Raw genomic sequence first — 20,852 nt, forward strand, 5'->3', positions numbered from 1 at the left:
TTTGTGAATCCTGCTGGGGTTTGGGCAAGGACTAAGCATCAACACTGAAGCATGCACACAGCAGCCTACCATCAGAAATGTAGGCACCATGGGGACTTTACTGGTGGAAACTTAGGACCTAGGACTTTAGACACCTACAAGGTTAGGTGGCAGCTGAGTCAGGGTTCTGAGGTTCTCTGCTTTATACTTCGGCACCTAAGTCCTTTTGTGGATCTATTCCTAAATTTGCATGAGTCTAAAAGTTAGAGCATATAGTATAGAAAAATCATAAAATCATTTATATACAAATATCTTTATTTAAAAAGTTACACAATTCCAGAAGGCCATTACTACTATATATTATAAACATATGCCATAAAAAAGGGTACAAATTGTATTACCATAGCTGCCATACTTGTTCCCTAACAGTATTACAAATTCTGCAATACATCAGATAGGCTATCAAGTGGGTCTGACCTACTTCTACACTTCACAGCTATCAAGGGCGAGAGTATTGCAGAAAAGGAAGCCTTCATTTGCCACAAGGAATGAAGGGAGCAAGAGTTGAGGTCATCTCTAAAATTACTTCATCTCTGGAAAGAAGTGAATTTCCTGAGTAAGTCTAAATAGGGCAAGTCAACACCCTGTTTTCTGGAGGCTCATCATTAAAGGTTTGATTGCCCTTTTCTCTTCTCTTCCTGAAGAACTTAAAATAGAAGCTACTCTGGAGTATTAGGTTACTTTTAATACATAATATCTGAATTTAAAATCACTGTCATTTAGGCCCTAGTTAATTACAGTAGAACCTCACTAAACTTTATACCCTATAGTTCAACACAAAAATGGTCTCTCCCTTCTTCTCAGCAAATATTTAATAGTGAAGTGCTGTAGTAAGGAATTGCATTACTAAGACTTCATTACTTATACAAAACATTACAAAATATTTACTGACACTATCAAATAGCTAAAACTAAACTAACATTTGTCCAATTAATATTGTGATGCATTATCAATACTTCCCCCTCCCCCCATTTTGAATATTCCAGTCATTTGCAACACATCTCCAACTCTTTAGGGCAACTAATGAGGTTGTACTGTATTCTTACAAGATGTTGCATACATTTAAAACTCTTGATATGGGTTGGACTTCTGTTTGATAGAATTTTTTGTTATGCAGTGCTTAGACAAGTCAGTCAATGAGGTCATTTTCAACAACACTAGTGCAAAATGGTTTCTTGTCACTACAGAAGTTCCTGTTTGAAGCTTATTCAGTGAAAAAAAAACATTTGTTTTGAGCACTTGAAACCCAGAAAGAGTGGAACAAGGGAAAGGAAGCAAATATTATGCCACAAGATTCCAAATATTCACAGTACTATTTACAAATCAATTAACTATTAAATTGCCATTCTTGCTTTATTGAAAAAAAAACCTTAATATAAAACATGTATTTTTGAGCAATAAAGAAATATGAATCAGTTCACAACTTGACAAGTGAATTTCATCATTCCAGCATCAACATTTAGACATCCATAAAAACAACAGGCAGAAATTGTTTAGGTACTAGTTGAATTTGTACCAATTACCTTTCTACAAATTGAGGTAATGTGAAAAACCCCTAGCATTAAAAAAAAAAAAAAAGAAAAAAAAGCATTGACCTGAATTAAAGTACAAAAGGAAGCAAGAAATAGCGAATGTTCCAGTGAAAATTAGTCATTTTTCCTGTACAAGCACAAAGTTGAAAGGAAAATCCTGCACCACCTATGGATAAAGCTGTAGAACAACTTCAATAAGTGGGGGGGGGGGGGGTTAGAAAATTGGCCAGATGAGCTGAAGCAGACTGTTCTACTAAAAACCACCACCTGGTATATTACAAAGACTGAAATAATAAAATATCCTGAGTACATCTGATGAAGGGCTCTAGTTAATAGTGATGAAGGACAAGCTTTACTTTTTAGAACTCTCTCTTTAAAGTCTATCAACATTTTAAAATGATCGGTTTTGAAATTTATTTGTTGTTGTGGCTGATCAAGGTTCTTGACATGATTCAGATTTTTTAATTTCCTTCAAAAAGGTATTTTCAACACGCAATTTTTCAACCTCCTGTAAAGAGAGAGAAATATGGTACTCAGAATTAGAAGAAAGTCTGTCTTCAAGAGATTATACTTATTCTAAATTGTAAAAAGAAAAGCCACTAAATGACATTAACAACTAATTTTTGCAAGCTGTACTACTACTTTAGTGTTTTATAACTACAGGAATAATTAAGAAAATTGAACAATACTGACATTGATGAAACTGACTAGCTATGAATCAAACACTGTTGCATGGAATTGCAGGATGCCAGGAATAGTTAAATAGGGGAATGAGAATTCTAGTCTCCTGATCAAGCTTTTGCTTTCTGTTCTACCTCAAATCATTTATTTAATCTGTATTCTAACTTCTGGGACACATACCTCAGTAAGTTTGGCATAATCTTTCTTCAGTTTCACAAGATACTGAATCTTCTGGTTTAGGTTTTGGTGACCTAATAACTTCCCGTTCTCCACAGCAAGAAACTCTACTTGCTTCCTTAGCAAGTCCATCTCCTGTAATTAAATAATAAATTAAATACAAATGTGTGTCTTTTTTTGACATGTTCAGATTTTAAGAAAGCTGTTTCTTGTGAAATTGGCAATACTGCTACCGTAGAACCTCAGCGTTACGAACACCTCAGGAATGGAGGTTGTTCACAACTCTGAACAAAATGTTATGGTTGTTCTTTCAAAAGTTTACAACTGAACACTGACTTATTACAGCTTTGAAACTTTACTATGCAGAAGAAAAATGCTGCTTTACCCCCTTTTTTAAAGTAGTTTATGTTTAACACAGTACTGTATTGTATTTACTTTTTTTTTGTGGTCTGCTGCTGTCTGTCTGTGTACACCCGGTTCCAAACAAGGCATGTGGTTGACTGGTCAGTTCATAACTCTGAGGTTCTACTGTATTTAAGTCTGTTGTAGCATATAACATAGCTGTCGGTCCATCCACCAATTGATACCTACTCGTTACTCACTCTCATTGGCTACTAGACTAGATTTCTCTAGAGGACAAGTACAGTTGGCTGATCTTTATTTCAGATCACATGTTTGCATAGAACTCCCCTTGGCATTTGATTACTACACTACGAAATACAGTTGAAATAAAAATAATCTCTGAAGTAAAAAGCTACATTTTGGGAGGCAGTCCTTGATTCCTTTACTGTTTGCTGGTTAATTCACAATATTGACTATTTATCATGGGTTTGTCTCCCAGTCAATGAGGTTCCAGTGAATACAATTGGTGAAAGGAAGTCACACATTGCTTATAACCTTTTCAATTTTGTGTCTCTCTTCACAGGTTTCTTCTAGTTTTGATCTCATTTCTTCTTTTTCCTGGAATGTTTTTGACTCCAAAGCTCTTGTTCGTTCTATTTCCATGGTCATTTCAAGATAGGCACTCTCTGTGCTCTTAAGGGCATTTTTGGTCTCTGCTAATCTGCAGATATAAAAGTATTATAAAACACGTCAAATTAACCACGTTAATGCATTCACATCACTCCTCTATATCCCATCACATTCTTTTATTAAAAGGTCCTTTTGGCATACATGCCCTGGTATATGTTAATAGGTACTGTTTAACACTGGTACATAACCACCATCTTCAATTGCCTGATCTTTTAAGGGTATGTCTACACTGCAATTAAAAAGCTGTGGCTAGCCTATTCCAGCTGACTCAGGCTTGTGGGGCTTGCACTAAGAGTCTGTTTAACTGTGGTGTAGGCATTCAGACTTGGGCTGGAGTGCACACTCTAGGACTCTGCAAGGTAGGAGGACCCCAGAGCTCAGACTGCAGCCTGAGCCTGAACATCTACTCTGCAATCAAACAGCCCCTTAGCCTGAGCCCTCGGAGCCTAAATCAGCTTCATGGCCCAACTGTGGTGTCTAATTGCAGTGCAGACATACTCTAGCTAGTGTCCTTCACTTGGAATTCAATGCTGGGCAGAAGTACTCCATTTCAAGCTTAAATTTCCAACTCTTTCAACTACGCTAATGAAATTGGAAATGGAATCATAGCCTACAAGAACTTTCTAGAGTGCACTTCACCCACAAAAATTCAGCACTCAGAAGGTGAACTCAGAGTCTCTTACATGAAGATTATATTACTACTACATTTGATTGCATACTGGTGAATCTCTCTTCACATACAGAATTTTGGCTCACAATTCATTTAGCCTGATGCCGTAAACATTTTTTTTCTCGATCACAAGAAGTGCTCAGGAAACATTCTGCTCTGCCAAAACCTTTCTAGCCCTGGCAGGTTGTGAAGTGTAAGATTTTAAAATGTATGTGTTACCAGTATTTCCACTGTTAATGAATATACACTTGTGAACCTATTAATATTTTACAAAAACTTAATACAGTTTCACTTCTATTTTTCCTCCCCAGAAGTCTGAGAGTACCAGCGCTGCTGCAAAAAGCAGGTCCTGTTTCCACATTGAAGAGGAGCAACAAAAGGCCTAAAGGTGAAAAGAGACACTAATAGACAATATATTTTCTGTCTTTTGTCTGATATTTTCTCCACTTAAAAGATAACTTGCAAAGGTGGAAAAAACCAGGCCTCGTGTCTTACTGCTTCTTTATGATGCAATAAAAACAGCTTGAAAGGTTTGTTGGAAAAGGTGATTCCTCCCATCCCACCTTGCTTTTTTACATTAGTAATTCAGGTCTTTTCTACTCTAGAAAACTCTTTGGTGACCAGAGCACTAGTAAAATATGACACTCCAAGAGATAAGATTAAAAGCTGAGCATTAGAGAGGAGATGAAAATTTTTGTCTGACTGGTTAAAACACTTATTTAAATCTAGTGCTTAATGAACATGGGGGATACAAGGTGTCTTTATTAAGGATTCAACATTTTGCCTCTTCAATTTAGGTGCAGGTGCTCACAGTGCATACCCTGAGACACTTACTCACCCAAGAAATCCTCTAGCTAAGCCGGGGAATTCCAGATTTGACATTCTCTATATTTCCAAGGTTAAAAACATCAATTGGGGAAAAAAAATAGATATTCATGTCATCTTTATATATAAACAGCAAAAACAAAAAAAACCAACCCATTTTTAAAAACATTCTTTGCCAGTCACCTTTAATTCTTTTGGCCCACTGACATTTTTCTTGAATGTAAAAAAGGAACTGCTGATGACAGCAGGCTGCATGGGGCTTTGCTGGAAGAAGAAACCACGGAAGTGATACAAATAGACTTTAATATTTAAACTCTAAGCAGCACCAAAACTACTGTAGTCATAGGAACATTAGAAAACAAAACCAAGTTAAATAGACAAACTAGAAGTTCTATATAATGTTCAACAGCAAATACTGACAAAAATGTGAGGAAATGCATGGTTTAAAATCAGCTTCTTCCCTTTAGAATTTTGCTTCCCTCCCATTCCCACCATTTGAAATCTGATATCACAGGAGAAACCAATAGTCTCAAATTCCTAAAATTGCAGATTAATGGGGGGGGGGGAAACCACGGTGGGCAGGAGAGTTTATGGCAATCAGAATGCTGATGTGAATGTAATGTACAATACTAATGTGACATCAAGGCTAGGAACGAATGCTATACACATTACTGGAAAGCTTAATTTTCCATCTCTCTAAAGGTGTATTCATTTCTAGCACTAAAGACTCAAGATATGAACATTAAATGAAGCAATCTGCTTGGTTCCGCATACCAGCAGTGTTACTTTGACACTGATTCAACTCTTGGAAACTCTCTCTCTTTGTTTACATGAGCTCTGCCCTATTAAAGCGGATTTTGAAGAATATTGAGGCAAACTTGAAAACAGTTTTTTTGACAACTACTACATTTTGAGGGTAACAAAAAATTCCTGCTTACAATTAAAAAGGGAAACTGTCTGGTAGTTCAGGCCAAAATTTAGTTTTTAAAGACAGGTTTTAATAACTAATGACTAAACTCAGAATCGTTTCAATTTTTTACAAGTTTTATTTGCATGGAAAATATGCCCCTGCAGGGTTCATAGTCTAACTATTGCAGCACTGTTATTGCATGAGTACCTGAAGTGACATGGATTAGCTAATGATAATATCAGCACTATTTCAAGACCGATCTTCATCCATTCATCCATCATGTCTTGACTACTGCCCACCCAATATGCAGCGTATACTGCTGAGTTTCTAGCAGCAGGGACTAAATATGGCTCCCCTCATATTTATATGGCATAGGGCAATCTAATGGCACTCAAATAGTAAATTGTTTATTTTCATCATTCATTGAAACTCACTGAAAGGCAAAAATTAAGTAATTAGTACAATAAATGGTGAAAAGTTACATTTTTAAAATTCTTCAGTTTTAAATCTAATGTATTGTTTTAATTCAAATAATCTAAAATAAAATATTAATTTTAACATGAGTGGCCCATATTGCAACCTCTTTCTCATATGCACAGTTCCATTAAGATCAGCGGGGCTACTCACATACATTTTATGCTTCTTCATAGGACTGGCCCTCTTTTCTGAATGAAATTGACTCTGAAAAATCTTACAAATGAACAGAAAAACTACAGTTACTTACCCTGTCATAAATGTAGTTCTTTAAGATGTTGGACTTAGTGTGGATGCCACTGTAGGTATGCAAGTGTCCATGTAGGTGAAATCAGATTCTTTTTCATAGTTGTTTCCGTTGGGTCTATATGATGGCATAAAGAGCAGAGTGGCCTTGACTCTCCCTCATTTCCCTCACAATTTGAAACCTATGTTAGTGAGGACCTTGAAAGTGGGAATGGAGGGTGGGTTGTGGGATCCACACTGACTACAACATCCTGAAAAATCTGTCACTATAGGGTAAGCAATTGTACTTTCTTCTCCAAGAATATGGCAGTGTGGATGCCACTGTAGGTGACTGGCAAGCAATATCTTCTTCAGGATGTTGAGAATGAGGAATGCCATCTGCATCAAAACAAAGATCTGTGTACAGCTCTCTTCAATGAGGCATGGGATCTGGTAGCCAAATCCAGTGCACAATGTTTTACAAATGTAAGCAGACTGCACCACATAAGCAAACTAGCAGATTTTGGATGTCAGCATGTTTGGAACAGGCCGAGGAATTTGCCTGAGCTCAGGTAGAGGGGGTCTTGATGGACAGAAAGGGCGGTTTATTCACCAACAGGTAACACAGGTGATGGTGACTGAGTTATCCATGTAGTCATTGATATGAAATGGCCAGGTCTTTTGAATGGCCAGTTATTGCTACAAAGAGGCATGTGGACGATTGACAAGATTTAGTCAGGTCAATGTAGTAACTACAGGGCATGAGATATGTCTGAAGTGTTCAGTTTCTTCTCCCTAGGTGTGACTTAAGGAAGAACAGACATGGCTTGATTTATGTGAAAATCCAACAACACACTGAGATTAGCTTTGCATGAGGTCTCAGAACTCCTTTGTCTTGTGGAATGAGGTTATGAAGGTTCTGCCATGAGCCCCTGAAGCTCACTCATTCTCCTGGCTGAGATGATGGCCATCAGAAGACTATGGTGGGAGAGCTCAAAGGACAGCCCCATCAGCTTTAGGAAGCCCTGAGGTTTCATGCTGGGCTGAGTCTGCAAGCATGCATAAGGCCCTTAAGAAATTTCAAAACCTTTGATAGGAAAAAGATTGAAAGTGACTATATCAGAAGCTGATAAACTGATATTGCAGCCACATGATCAAATTGAAGGATAGTCTGGAATGTTTCCAATGCAGTAAATAATCCCGAATTTTAGGTGCTGAGGCCTGCTTTGATATTAGGTCATGTTGGGTCATAAATATAGAAAACCTCTTCCACTTGAAGGAGTAAGTCTTCCTTGTGGATTGTTTCATGCTAGGATCTCCTGAACATGTGAAGAGCAGTCGTTTTCCAAAGTACTCAGCCAATCAGCTGTAGAGTCATGACATCTGACTATATATATTTGTCCCTTGTTCAGTGACAAGAGTGGACCATCTGGAAGCCTGATTGGAAGCTGTGCTGACATGCAGGAAGTCCATCACCCAGAAAAGACGGTTACTCATCTTTGTAACTGTTGTTCTTCGAGATGTGTTGCTCATATCCATTCCAGTTAGGTGTGCGCGCCGCGTGCACGTTTGTCGGAGAAACTTTTACCCTAGCAACCCAGGCGGGTCAACTGGGCGCCCCCTGGAGTGGTGCCGCTATGGCGCCCAATATATATCCCAGCCAACCCAGCCACCCTTCAGTTCCTTCTTGCCGGCTACTCTGACAGTGGGGAAGGAGGATGGGTTTGGAATGGATATGAGCAACACATCTGGAAGAACAACAGTTACAAAGGTGAGTAACCGTCTTTTCTTCTTCGAGTGATTGCTCATATCCATTCCAGTTAGGTGATTCCCAAGCCTTACCTAGGCGGTGGGGTCGGAGTGAGATGTGGTGGTATTTAAAACTGCTACGCCAAAGGCTGCATCATCTCTTGATTGTCTGACTAGCGCATAGTATGCGGTGAACGTGTGGACCGATGACCAGATCGCTGCACGGCATATCTCCTGGATAGGCACGTGCGCCAGGAAGGCTGCCGACGCCGCCTGAGCTCTCGTGGAATGTGCCGTGAGGTGGCTAGAGGGGACACGAGCTAGGTTGTAGCATGCGCGAATGCATGCCGTCACCCAGGAGGAAATCCTCTGAGAGATTGGTGGACCCCTCATCCGTTCTGCGACCGCCACAAACAGCTGAGGGGACTTCCGGAATGGCTTTGTTCACTCAATGTAGAAAGCGAGCGCTCTGTGTACATCTAAGGAGTGTAGCTGCTGCTCTCTCCGAGAAGAGTGTGGCTTTGGGAAGAAGACCGGTAGGAAGATGTCCTGGTTGGTATGGAAGGCAGAAACAACCTTAGGGAGGAACACCGGGTGGGGTCGCAGGTACACTTTGTCCTTATGGAAGATGGTGTAGGGTGGGTCCACTGTGAGAGCTCTCACCAAGAAGGCCGTCTTCCATGACAGGTACGTGAGCGAGCAAGTCGCCAGTGGCTTGAATGGCGGGAGCGTGAGCCTGTTTAGGACCAAGTTAAGGTCCCAGGTAGGAGCAGGGCGGCGTACGGGGGGGTAGAGACGCTCCAGGCCTTTAACAAATCTGGCGACCAAGGGGTGGGAGAATACGGAGCGGCCACCCTCTTCTGGTCGAAAGGCGGATATGGCCACTAAGTGTACCTTTAAGGAGGATGTCGCCAGGCCCTGCTGCTTAAGGTACCAGAGGTAGTCTAGGACCGGGGGAATCGGGGCCTGCGTAGGGTTCACCCCCTGAGTAGCGCACCAGCAAGAGAAGTGCTTCCACTTGGCCCTGTACGTTGAGCGAGTGGAAGGCTTCCTGCTGTTAAGGAGGATGTACTGGACCGGTGCGGAGCAGCTGAGCTCCGCTGTGTTCAGCCACGCCGGAGCCACGCCGTGAGGTGCAGGGCTCGTAGGTCTGGGTGACAGAGCCTGCCGTGATCCTGCGTAATCAGGTCTGGGTGGAGAGGAAGGGGGATTGGAGGGTCCACCGATAGGTCCAGCAAGGCGGTGAACCAGTGCTGTCTGGGCCACGCAGGTGCGATCAGGATTAGATGCGCTTTGTCCCTGCGTAGTTTCAACAGGACTTTGTGCACCAGAGGGAATGGAGGGAAGGCATACAGTAGGTGGCGGGTCCATGGCAGGAGAAATGCGTCCAGGATCGACCCGGGAGAGAGACCCTGAAAGGAGCAAAACTCCTGGCACTTCCTATTGGACTTGGTAGCGAAGAGGTCTATGCGGGGAAATCCCCACCTCTGGAAGATGGAATGGATGACATCCGGTCTGATCGACCATTCGTGGCATAGGAAGGATCGGCTGAGTCTGTCCGCCAGCGTGTTCTTGACCCCTGGGAGGAAGGATGCCACCAGATCTATCGATTGGGCTATGCAGAAGTCCCAGAGTCGAATGGCTTCCTGACATAGGGGAGACGAACGGGTTCCCCCGTTTGTTGATATAATACATGGCTGTTGTGTTGTCCGTGAGTACGGAAACACAACAGCCGCGTAGGCGTCGTTGAAACGCCTGGCAGGCGAGGCGGACTGCCCTCAACTCCCGGACATTTATGTGGAGTGACAGCTCTTGGGACGACCAGAGGCCCTGGGTAAGCAGGTGTCCTAGGTGGGCTCCCCACCCCAGGGATGATGCATAGGTTGTTAGAGTCATCGATGGTTGCTGTGGATGGAACGGCATCCCCGCGCATACTAGGGATGGGGTCAGCCACCAGTCGAGGGACTGGAGAGGGTCGGGGGGGACCATCACCAATACATCCAGGTGGTCCCTGCCCGGGCGGAATACAGAATGAAGCCACGTTTGGAAGGGCCTCATTCGGAGCCTTCGTCACGTAAGTGCATGCGGCCATATGCCCTAGTAGTGTGAGGCAGGTGCGAGCTGAGGTGATTGGGGAGGCCTGCAAGCTCCGTATGATCACGACGATCGTCTGGAAGCGAGGTTGAGGTAAGTAAGCCCTGGCTTGGGTAGAGTCCAGGGTCGCGCCTATGAAGTCCAACCTCTGTGTGGGGACCAGGTTGGATTTCTCGGCACTGAGAAGCAGGCCTATCTGGGAGAAGAGGTCCGTAACGGCCTCGACATGTCTCCGCACTTGTGACGGGGAGGACTCCTTCAGGAGCCAGTCGTCGAGGTATGGAAAGACGTGGATTTTCCGCCGACGGAGGTGGGCGGCCACAACGGCCATGCAGTTGGTAAACACCCTCGGGGTCGTGGAGAGGCCGAAGGGTAGGACTGCGAACTGGAAGTGCTGATGTCTGACCGTGAAGCGAAGGTACTTCCTGCGCGGTGGAAAGATGGCGATATGGAAGTACGCGTCCTTCATGTCGAGGGCGGCATACCAGTCTCCAGGGATGGGATAATGGTTCCCAGGGAGATCATGCGGAACTTCAACTTGAGCATCCATTTGTTGAGGCCCTGCAGGTCTAGGATGGGTCTGAGACCTCCCTTGGACTTGGGGATTAGAAAATATCGGGAGTAGAACCCCTTGCCTCTCTCGCCTAGAGGTACCTCCTCTATAGCTCCCGCCGCGAGGAGGGAACGAACCTCCTGCAGGAGGGTTTGCTCGTGAGAGGGGTCCCTGAAGAGGGACCGGGAAGGGGGGCGGGAAGGGAGCGAGGAAGCAAATTGCAGATGGTATCCGTGCTTCACTGTGCGTAGCACCCAACGGTCTGAAGTTAACCGGGACCACGCCGGGAGGAAGTGGGAGAGGCGGTTGGAGAAGGATCCTGTCTTGCGCCTGGTATGTCGTCCCCATGCGCACCTTCAAAAGCTGGACTTGGAGCCCGGTGGTGCCTTGGAGGGCCCTTGGCTTTGGCCTCCCTGGGAGCCGGATTGGCATCTGCGGCCCCCCCTGCCACGCCGTCTATTGAGGTCCTGCCTCTGACGGGGTGGGAAGTATGGGCGTCGTGATTGGGGCCTGAAGGGTCTACACTGGGTGGAAGGTGTATGCATCCCCAGCGAGCGTATGATGACTCGATTGTCCTTCAAGTTTTGTAATTTGGAGTCCGTCTTGTCCGAGAACAACCCTTTCCCGTCAAAGGGTAAGTCCTGGACTATATATTGGAGTTCCGGAGGTAGTGTGGAGGCTTGAAGCCTTGAAATGCGCCTCATGGTTATTCCCGAGGCTAGGGTTCTGGCTGCTGAGTCAGCCGCGCCGAGGGAAGCCTGGAGGGAGGTCCTGGCCACCTTCTTACCCTCCTCCAGGAACGCATTAAATTCCGGGCGTGAGTCCTGGGGTAGAAGTTCGGAGAACTTACCCACCTCCGCCCATATATTATAGTTATAACGTCCCAGTAGGGCCTGCTGGTTGGCCACACGGAGTTGCAAGGCCCCAGCCGAATACACCTTGCGCCCCATGAGGTCCATTTGCCTAACTTCCTTGGCCTTAGGGGCCGGAGCCTGTTGGCCGTGCCGTTCCCTGTCGTTGACGGACTGGACAACTAGGGAGGAAGGAGGAGGGTGGACATATAGGTACTTGTACCCCCGAGAGGGTACCATGTACTTCCTTTCCACTCCCTTAGCTGTCGGCGGGATGGAGGCTGGTGACTGCCACAGGTTATCGGCGGTAGACTGGATAGTCTTTATGAATGGGAGGGCTACCCGGGTAGGTGCGTCGGCCGAGAGGATGCTCACTACCGGGTCCTCGACCTCTGGGACCTCCTCCACAGGTAGGTTGATATTAAGGGACACTCTACGGAGGAGGTCCTGGTGGGCCCTGAGGTCTATCGGTGGGGGTCCTGACGCTGAAGACCCAGCCACTGCCTCATATGGCGAGGAGGAGGAGGAGGAGGATACTCTGGGGATGAGGGCCTCCTGTGCGGTCTGCTGTTCTTGGCCTGGTTCCTGCTCGAGCTGACCCAGGGAGTCTGGTGGCGGCTGTTTATCCGACTCAACCACGGGGGGGCGGGAAACAGTGGCCTCTGGCACCCGATGCTCTGAGGCGGTAGAACGTGTCTGGGGCACGGGGGCACCCTGGGTCTGATGATATGCCCAGGGTGTCCAAAAACCCCACTGTTGGGCACCCGCGTCCTGCAGGTGGGGGTCCTGGAACACTCCCAGCGGTACTTCGGGATCCTGGTCCCTTTCATAGTAGCTACCCGCCTGGGAGGATGCCGACATGTCTCTAGATGGCCAAGGTGGAGCGGCGAAAGTCGGTGCCGAGGTACCGACAGACCTTACACCTCTGGGTAGTGGTGACCGGTGTCGGTATTGGTGATGGTGTTGAGAGCGAGACCGGGACCTGCGACCGGCTCGGTGCTGGGAGGTCGACCGGGATCCTGAGTGCCTCTGTCTCGATCTGCTCCTGGAGGCGCGGCGCCCACCGCGGTGCCGTGAGCTGGAGCGGCACCGGGAGTACCAGGTTGACGCTCAGGACGTCGACCGGTGCCGGGAGCCTGAGCGGTACCGAGGTGACCGGTGCCGGGAGCTCGACCGGTGCCGGGAGCTCAACCGGTGCCGGGGTGATCGGTGCCGGGACCGAGATGGACGTCGAGAGCATGAGCGACGCCTCGATGCAGAGCGACGCCTCGATGCAGAGCGCCTGCGGGACCGTGATCTGGAGCGGTGCCGGTCTGCTACGCTGACCGAAGCTGGTCTGGTCAGGGTCGGTTTGCCCATGGAGTGGAGTACCCGCACCGGCGGTGCCAGGGGTAAGGGCAACGGTGCCTCGGTGATCGCGATCAGATCCCTCACTGTGGCAAACGTCTCCGGGGTAGAAGGCGAAGCAGGCTCTACCCCTGTGTGCACCGGGGAGCCGGCAGGTGCCGGACTCGACGGCCCTCATGGGGTCGGAGTCAACAGTACCGGCTTAGACGGTGCCACGGCAGGTATCGGTGCCGGGCGATCCGTCTTTGGCGCAGGCTCTGACTGCGAGGCAATTGGTGGCAGGATGATCTGCGCCTTCGTCGCCTTCGGCCTCGGGGAGAGGGAGCGGCTTGGAGTCGGTTTCGGTGCCGTCTTCTTGGTGGCAGCACTCGGTGCCGTGGCGGTACCCTTGCTTATTGGCTGACTTGTGCTCGGTGCCGAGGGCGGAGGTGTCAGGGCCGCTTCCATAAGGAGCTGTCTTAATCTAATGTCCCGCTCCTTCTTGGTTCTCGGCTTGAAAGATTTGCAGATTGAGCACTTAGCCTATAAGTGCGACTCCCCGAGGCACTTCAAGCAGCAGTCATGGGGGTCTCCAACTGGCATGGGCTTGTGACAAGCCGAGCACTGCTTGAAGCCCGATGAGCAGGGCATGAGCTTCAGCTCCCGGTGCGGGGAAGGGTCCCCGATCCCCTCAAACTACAACTAAGAACTACACTAATAACACTAGATAACTGACTAACTAAATATATATATATATATATGAATGAGCTGCTAGGGAGTGTGGAGGTCAGCGAAGCCGCGCTCCACAGTTCCAACGACCGACACGGGCAGTAAGAAGGAACTGAAGGGTGGCTGGGTCGGCTGGGATATATATTGGGCGCCATAGCAGCGCCACTACAGGGGGTGCCCAGCCGACCCGCCTGGGTTGCTAGGGTAAAAGTTTCTCTGACAAACGTGCACGCCACGCGCGCACACCTAACTGGAATGGATATGAGCAATCACTTGAAGAACTGCCTCTGCCTGCAGAGAACTATGAGTATGAGTTTGGTTCAATCTCGTATGGCTTTGGCAATCACCCTGGGGATTAATGGGATTGGAGAGGCATACAGTAGCCTGTGGTTCTTTGGGCAGGGAAGGAATCTGGAGTGTTTCCCAGGCCTGTCCTGTCAGATTTCCTGGTTGCTCCTCTGATTCTGGTGAGGGGGCTCTTGCTATAGTTATGCTGAGGGGGACCAGGATATTCTCTTCATGAAGATATGTGGTGGGCCACAACTGCAAAACTGGTGGGATGGTGGATCCCACTATGACCAGAAAAGGCCACAGTGGCAGATTGTGGGTGGTCTATCCGCTGCCAGTCTTATAGGGGTCAAAGGGATTGGGTGTTCTTAGGGAAAGGGTCAGCAACCTTTCAGAAGTGATGTGCCGAGTCTTCATTTATTCATTCTAATTTCAGGTTTCACGTGCCAGTAATACATTTTAATGTTTTTAGGTCTCTTTCGATAAGTCTATAATATATAACTAAACTACTGTTGTATGTAAAGTAAATAAGGTTTTTAAAATGTTTAAGAAGCTTCATTTAAAATTAAATTAAAATGCAGCGCCCTCTGGACTGTTGGCTAGGACCCGGGCAGTGAGAGTGTCACTGAAAAGCAGCTCACATGCCGCCATCCGCACACGTGCCATAGGTTGCCTACCCCTGTCTTAGGGTGTATCCTAGGGTTTTGTTACAGTCTCTCTGGTGAAGTCAGGAAATGAGAGGCCTGGAAAGAGGGAGAACTCCTCCTCTGGGAACAATAGTGCCATCTGACACAGCTGCAGTGAAGATAGTGCTGGATGAAAGGTGAGGGTGGATCCTCAAAAGTACACCTAGGCAGGAATGGGTCATCGGCCCGCGCCAGATCAGTGCCAGAAGGGGGCTCAGTGTCAGGACGAGGCAGAAGTCTCTCCACTTTCTTCCCCTAGGTCTAAGGTTATCTGCATGGATCGCTCCAAGAGAGGCTTCACATACCTGGATTTCCAAGTGTGGGAAGAGATGCAGCAGCAGACGGAGCATATTTTAGGGAGATGAGCTTCCCTGAGAAAGAAAACATCTCCTATACCCATATGTCAGACAGATAGTTAAGGGTTAATGTCTCTTTTACCTGTAAGGGTTAAGAAACTCAGTAAACCTGGCTGACACCTGACCAGAGAACCAATGGGGGGACAAGATACTTTCAAATCTTGGTGGAGGGAAGTCTGTCTTTGTGCTCTTTGTTTAAGGGGTTGTTCGCTCTTGGGACTAAGAGGGACCAGACGTCCATCCAGCCTCTCCAAATCTTTCTGAATCAGTCTCTTGTGTTTCAAACTTGTAAGTAACAGCCAGGCAAGGCGTGTTAGTCTTATTTTTGTTTTCTCAACTTCTAAATGTTCCTTTTTGCTGAGAGGATTTTACCTCTGTTTGCTGTAACTTGAACCTAAGGCTAGAGGGGGTTCCTCTGGGCTATATGAATCTGATTACCCTGTAAAGTATTTTCCATCCTGATTTTACAGAGATGATTTTTACCTTTCTTTTTAAGAACCTGATTGATTTTTCCTTGTGTTAAGATCCAAAGGGTTGGATCAGTGTTCACCAGAATCTTGGTGAAAAAGCCTCTCAAGGCTGCCCAGGGAGGGGAAGGTTTTGGGGGGACAGGAAGTGTTCCAGACACTGAAATTTCTGGATGGTGGCAGTGTTACCAGATCTAAGCTAGTAATTAAGCTTAGAAGTGTCCATGCAGGTCCCCACATCTGTACCCTAAAGTTCAGAGTGGGGGAGGAACCTTGACACCATATATACAGGCATCAGGCCACTGCACAGAGGGCTTAGAATCCACCATTTTAAATGGCTGTGCAACTTCGCCCTGGTGCATGGGGAGGGACGGGGTATGTGTTTCCTTTATTTCCATTTTTTGTTTTGTTTTTTGGAACATCCAACTAAAAGGAAGAACTTAAAAATCAAACAAGATGAATATCTTTTCACAGGTAAATTTGGAGCTTAGACAAAAGCCTGACTGGATTGGACACAGTTGGGATTTCACCTTGCTGCCACAGGTGGGTAAGGAACTGAGGGAGTTTCGAGGCCACTCTGCCCTTTATGCCCCTGCATGGGAACCACAAGGTCATGAATGGTCCCAACCGACATGGCTGGCTATGCAAGAGATTCTGAGCTCACTTGCATGATGTGCATGCATACCTTACCGTGGAAACCACACTGACACATACTCAAAGAATCTCATGCAGTTTCAGCATATTTCAGAGCATTTTACCTAGACAGTAGCTTTGTATCAAATTTAGAAACTGTTACTGCCACCTATTGATAAAAAATGCTATGAACTGAATGTTTATTTTAAAAGGTAGACAGGATTTCTGGTTTGAAGCTTTTTTTGTTCACATCTTCAATGTTAGTTGGAAAATGTTTTTTTTTTTAAGAAGTAAATTATTTTCAGTATTTAAAACAGTTTTTGTGATCCATTTTCAGGGTGATGAAAAATATTTAACTTACTCTGATCTAATTTTCAGTATTTCTTCCATCGCTTTATTCTGAAAAGATTCAAAATAGGAAGCGTTACAGTAGTAAAATTTAGAAGTTATGACAGCATTTATATACGATTATTTAACAGCAAGCTTCTTAGTCTTTTCTGACACTGAAATAATCTTGTAACACTGCTTGACTAATATTACCAACATTCACAGCTGACTATTAAGCGGTATGGTGTCCCTGTTATGTAAACATAATCCCCCGACTGGATGAACCACAACCAGCCAGTGCAGCTGTAAGACCGGGCTGCACTGTCTGGGAAGTGCATAGCCGGGGCTCATTCAGCACATGCCATGAGCAGCCTCCGCTGTAACTTAATATTGCTTTCTTTGGACAGAAACTTCAGGAGAGGAAAGCGGTACAAGCTGCAACTCCGGCCTTGTCTCCACTCCAGGGCAAGTTGACCTAAGTTACACTACTCCAGCTATATGTTTTGTTCTGTTTCATATCAATGCAAAATTTATAATTCTAGTGAATTCTAAAGGATACTGGGCCTGATTCAAATCTAGCATTGCTTTTACACTGGTTTAACTTGATTGAGTTCAACAGTAATAATGAAAAATTCACGGCCATGAAAAACATGTCATGGACGGTGAAATCTGGTCTCCCTGGTGAAATCTGGTCTTGCGTATGCTTTTACCCTATATACTGTACAGATTTCAGGGGGGAGACCAGTGTTTCTCAAATTGGGGGTCCTGACCCAAGAGGGAGTTGCAGGGGGGTCATGGTATTGCCACCCTTACTTTTGTGCTGCCTTCAGAGCTGGGTGGCCAGAGAGACATGGCTGTTGACCAGGTGCCAAGCTCTAATGGCAGCACCCCACCAGCAGCAGCACAGAAGGGTGGCAAAACCACGCCACCCTTACTTCTGCACTGCTGCCATCAGAGTTGTGTGGCCGGAGAGTGGTGGCTGCTGACTGACAGTCCAGCTCTGCAGACAGCAGCATAGAAGTAAGGATGGCAATACTATAGCATCCTTACTTCTGCACTGCTGCTGGTGGCAGCTCTGCCTTCAAAGCTAGGGTCCCTGCCAACAACCACTCCTCTCCAGCTGTCCAGCTCTGAAGGCAGTGACACTGCCAGCAGCAGTGCAGAAGTAAGGGTAGCTGTACTGCAACCTCTTCCCTCCCCCCACAATAACTTTGCAAACCCCACCTATCACAGCTCCTTTTTGGTTCATGATCTCTACAATTACAACACCGTGAAATTTCAGATTTAAATAGCTGAAATAATAAAATTTATGATTTTTAAAATCCTATGACTGTGAAACCGACCAAAATGGATCTTGAATTTGGTAGGGCCCTAGTAATGATGATTTACAGCAGAGTAAGAGAGGAGAATGAGAACCAGTGAGCTTGATTCATCTACATTGGGATATGGAGGCCATATCTACACTTACCGGGCATCGATGCTGCCGTGATCTATGCACAACGCTCTCCCATCAACTTATTTTACTCCTCTCATTCCGGTGGAGTACCTGAGTTGACCGGAGAGCGCTCTGTGATTGATTTAATGAGTCTTCTCTAGACCCGCTAAATCAGCCCCCGCTGCATCGATCGCAGCAGTGTCAATCCTTGGTAAATGTAGACATGGCTTCTATGTCCTGGTGAAGGTTAATCAAGCTCAGTGGATCTCATTCTCCTCTCTTATTCTGCTGTAAATCATCATTACTGTTGTTGAATTCAATCAAGTTAAACCAGCGTAAAAGCAATGATAGATTAAAATCAGGCCCAGTATCCTTTAGAATTCACGAGAATTATAAATTTTGCATCGATACGAAACAGAACAAAACATGAACAGCAACACTTACAATCAGCAAGACAACTGAACATCATATAAGAAGATAATACCTTTGATAGTCTCTCTTCAGCAATTTCCTTCTCTCTCTCTTTTAAGTGCTGAATGTCAGAGTGCTTGTGACCACTGCAGAAGTCCAAGAATGAGAATTCATCTTTCTTATGTGCAAAGGGAACCATTTATAACACAAGAGCTGCACCAGAAAAAACTAGTAATAACTTGTAATTTTCTTAATGCTTGCTCAGAGTCTGATTATCATATAGTCACAAAATATAGTTCTGGAAGCAGTTTAAACTTTTATATTCTTAAGAGTTTTAGTTACCAAAAATACATTCTCTCCAAAAGAAAGATTTTTGCTATGGGCAGTGAAATCAGCATTTTAATTAAAAAACAGTTTCATATGGTGTTGGTTTAAGAACAGAAGTGTCTAATACAGAGCTTTACTTGAAACCCTGAGGTTTATCATTAACATTTTTAGCTGCCACAATTTTGATACTCCATATAGATTGCAGAAAACAACTTCTTTCTAAGAGAACTCAAAGGTCTTGCTCAATTAAGAGGAAATGATTTTTATTCAGAATATTTAGAGACTTGTTTGAGTTTAACAGAAGATAACAAAAACACTCAAGAAACAGTTGGAAGAAAAGATAAACTATCAGAAAACAAAAAAGTGTTTATTTTTCTTTCATGAGTCACTTGTGATTATCTTTTAGATAATATTTTAGAAAAACTGTGAGAAGACATTTACATATACTAAAGGCAGGGCTGGCAGCAAGATGTGTACCAGAAGAGAAAGGATTGTCTCATGGGGAAAGCAATTGAATCTTGCCTTGGAAATCTGAATTTCATCCCCGTCAGACTCCCTGTGTGATGCTAGTCAAGTTACTGACCTCTTGTAAAAAGTTTCTTATATATTCCTTATTTACTAGGTGCCTGATTTGAGACCTTGTGATCTGATTTGCAGAAGTGCTGAGTGCTAGCAGCTGCAATTAAAGTCAATGGAGCTGAGGTCTGAACATATTAAGTGCTACATACTTTGAAAAAATCATGTCCACGTGTCTCATGTTGGGCACCCAAAATTAGTAGGTACTTGATCTTCTCTTTGAGCCTCAGCTCCCTATCTGTAAAACTTTGTAATATTCTAATTTTCAATGCTTTCTAATGGAAAGGCAGATTCAAGTCCTACCTTATATCCAGTTGTAAGGTGCCACACCTTTGTATCTGACTTGTCCTTTATTACATTAAGCTTTTCCTTAATTGATTAATAATTAGTAGTGACAAAATCTCATATTACACTGATCTATGCTTCAAAACAACTCCATATTAAACATTTTGTAAACCCCCTAGGGAGTTCATCAAACAGAAAAACACCAGAACAAATGAAAATTTTGAGGGAAAAAAGAAGTCTAAAAGCAAGAGCGCAGCCTGCAGATTCAGACAAAGATCATACTTTCTACAATCTACGGGTATGCACCAGTTTGAAGCCTTTTCACCAATCTTTGCATTTTGCACAAAGCATAGAAATTTATGTTTCTTACTGTCAAAGATGAGATGTGGAATTCTGACTCCATTTAAGTCAATGGGAAAACTCCAATTGATGGCACTGGGACAGTATTTAGTTTTGTCTATTTTTCTTAATATGGATAGTGTTTATATTTTATTACTTTTCCCAGTTAAAAGTTGCATGAAAAGGTAACTAGGAGTTATAAACTTGTTTCTTTTATAACTTTACAAATGATTACAGTACAATAATTATTTCAAAGGCAATACTATTTACTGGCCATTAAAGCATACCCATGAAAATAGGTTTCATTGAGTTTTCTTAGTTTAACTAGTTCTGATACTGCAAGTATAATATTACACACACCGTAAAGACGAGGAATTACAATTTAGTTTACATAATCACTTAAGGATTAGGACAGCTTTTTACCGGCTCTTCCTTTTTCTCTGATACTCTTCAAGCTGGCTCTGTAGGTTCCTATTATTTTCTGTTAATATCTGAATTTCCAGGCGCAGGTTTTCTAGTTCACATAACTGTCCCTAAACCAAGCAAGAAAAACACGTTATTTGAACACTACACCACAATTCTTGTTTTCATTTACAAGTAAACAAGAAGGAACAAATATTCTGAAACTGTTCAATGGAAGACATAATAAGTTCTCTGTCAAGATCCTATCACAAGCATAATTTGGGGAGCAGGCATTGCCCCTTCGCCCCAAATGGCCAGCCTCACGCAGGCTCAGAATTAGCCCCCACACCCTACTCCACATGCAGCCCCATCGGCCTGACTGTAACTGCTCCCCCAAATACAGAAGTCAAACTACCACCTATGGATTCCATACCAATAAAGCGTGAACAAAAT

General features: G+C 44.7%; 1 protein-coding gene across 2 annotated transcripts in view; it reads right to left on the bottom strand.

Annotated features, from left to right (window-relative positions):
* Positions 1 to 282: 282 nt before the first annotated feature.
* KIF15 (kinesin family member 15) overlaps positions 283 to 20,852 on the bottom strand; it is a 63,097-nt gene continuing 42,527 nt past the window's right edge. The window contains exons 30-35 of one of the 2 annotated variants that reach the window (XM_030551178.1): positions 20,421 to 20,530; positions 18,544 to 18,616; positions 16,659 to 16,696; positions 3,327 to 3,492; positions 2,433 to 2,564; positions 283 to 2,079 (exon numbers count right to left, since the gene is read on the bottom strand). In XM_030551178.1, the coding sequence (XP_030407038.1) occupies positions 2,005 to 2,079; positions 2,433 to 2,564; positions 3,327 to 3,492; positions 16,659 to 16,696; positions 18,544 to 18,616; positions 20,421 to 20,530 (594 nt within the window). In that variant the 3' untranslated portion in view covers positions 283 to 2,004. Of the gene's footprint in view, positions 2,080 to 2,432; positions 2,565 to 3,326; positions 3,493 to 14,805; positions 15,213 to 16,658; positions 16,697 to 18,543; positions 18,617 to 20,420; positions 20,531 to 20,852 lie in introns of those variants that run through there. The other variant, XM_030551179.1, reaches the window with a different exon arrangement.

This window comes from Gopherus evgoodei, chromosome 2 (genome assembly GCF_007399415.2).
Source record: "Gopherus evgoodei ecotype Sinaloan lineage chromosome 2, rGopEvg1_v1.p, whole genome shotgun sequence".
Lineage (NCBI taxonomy): Eukaryota > Metazoa > Chordata > Testudines > Testudinidae > Gopherus > Gopherus evgoodei.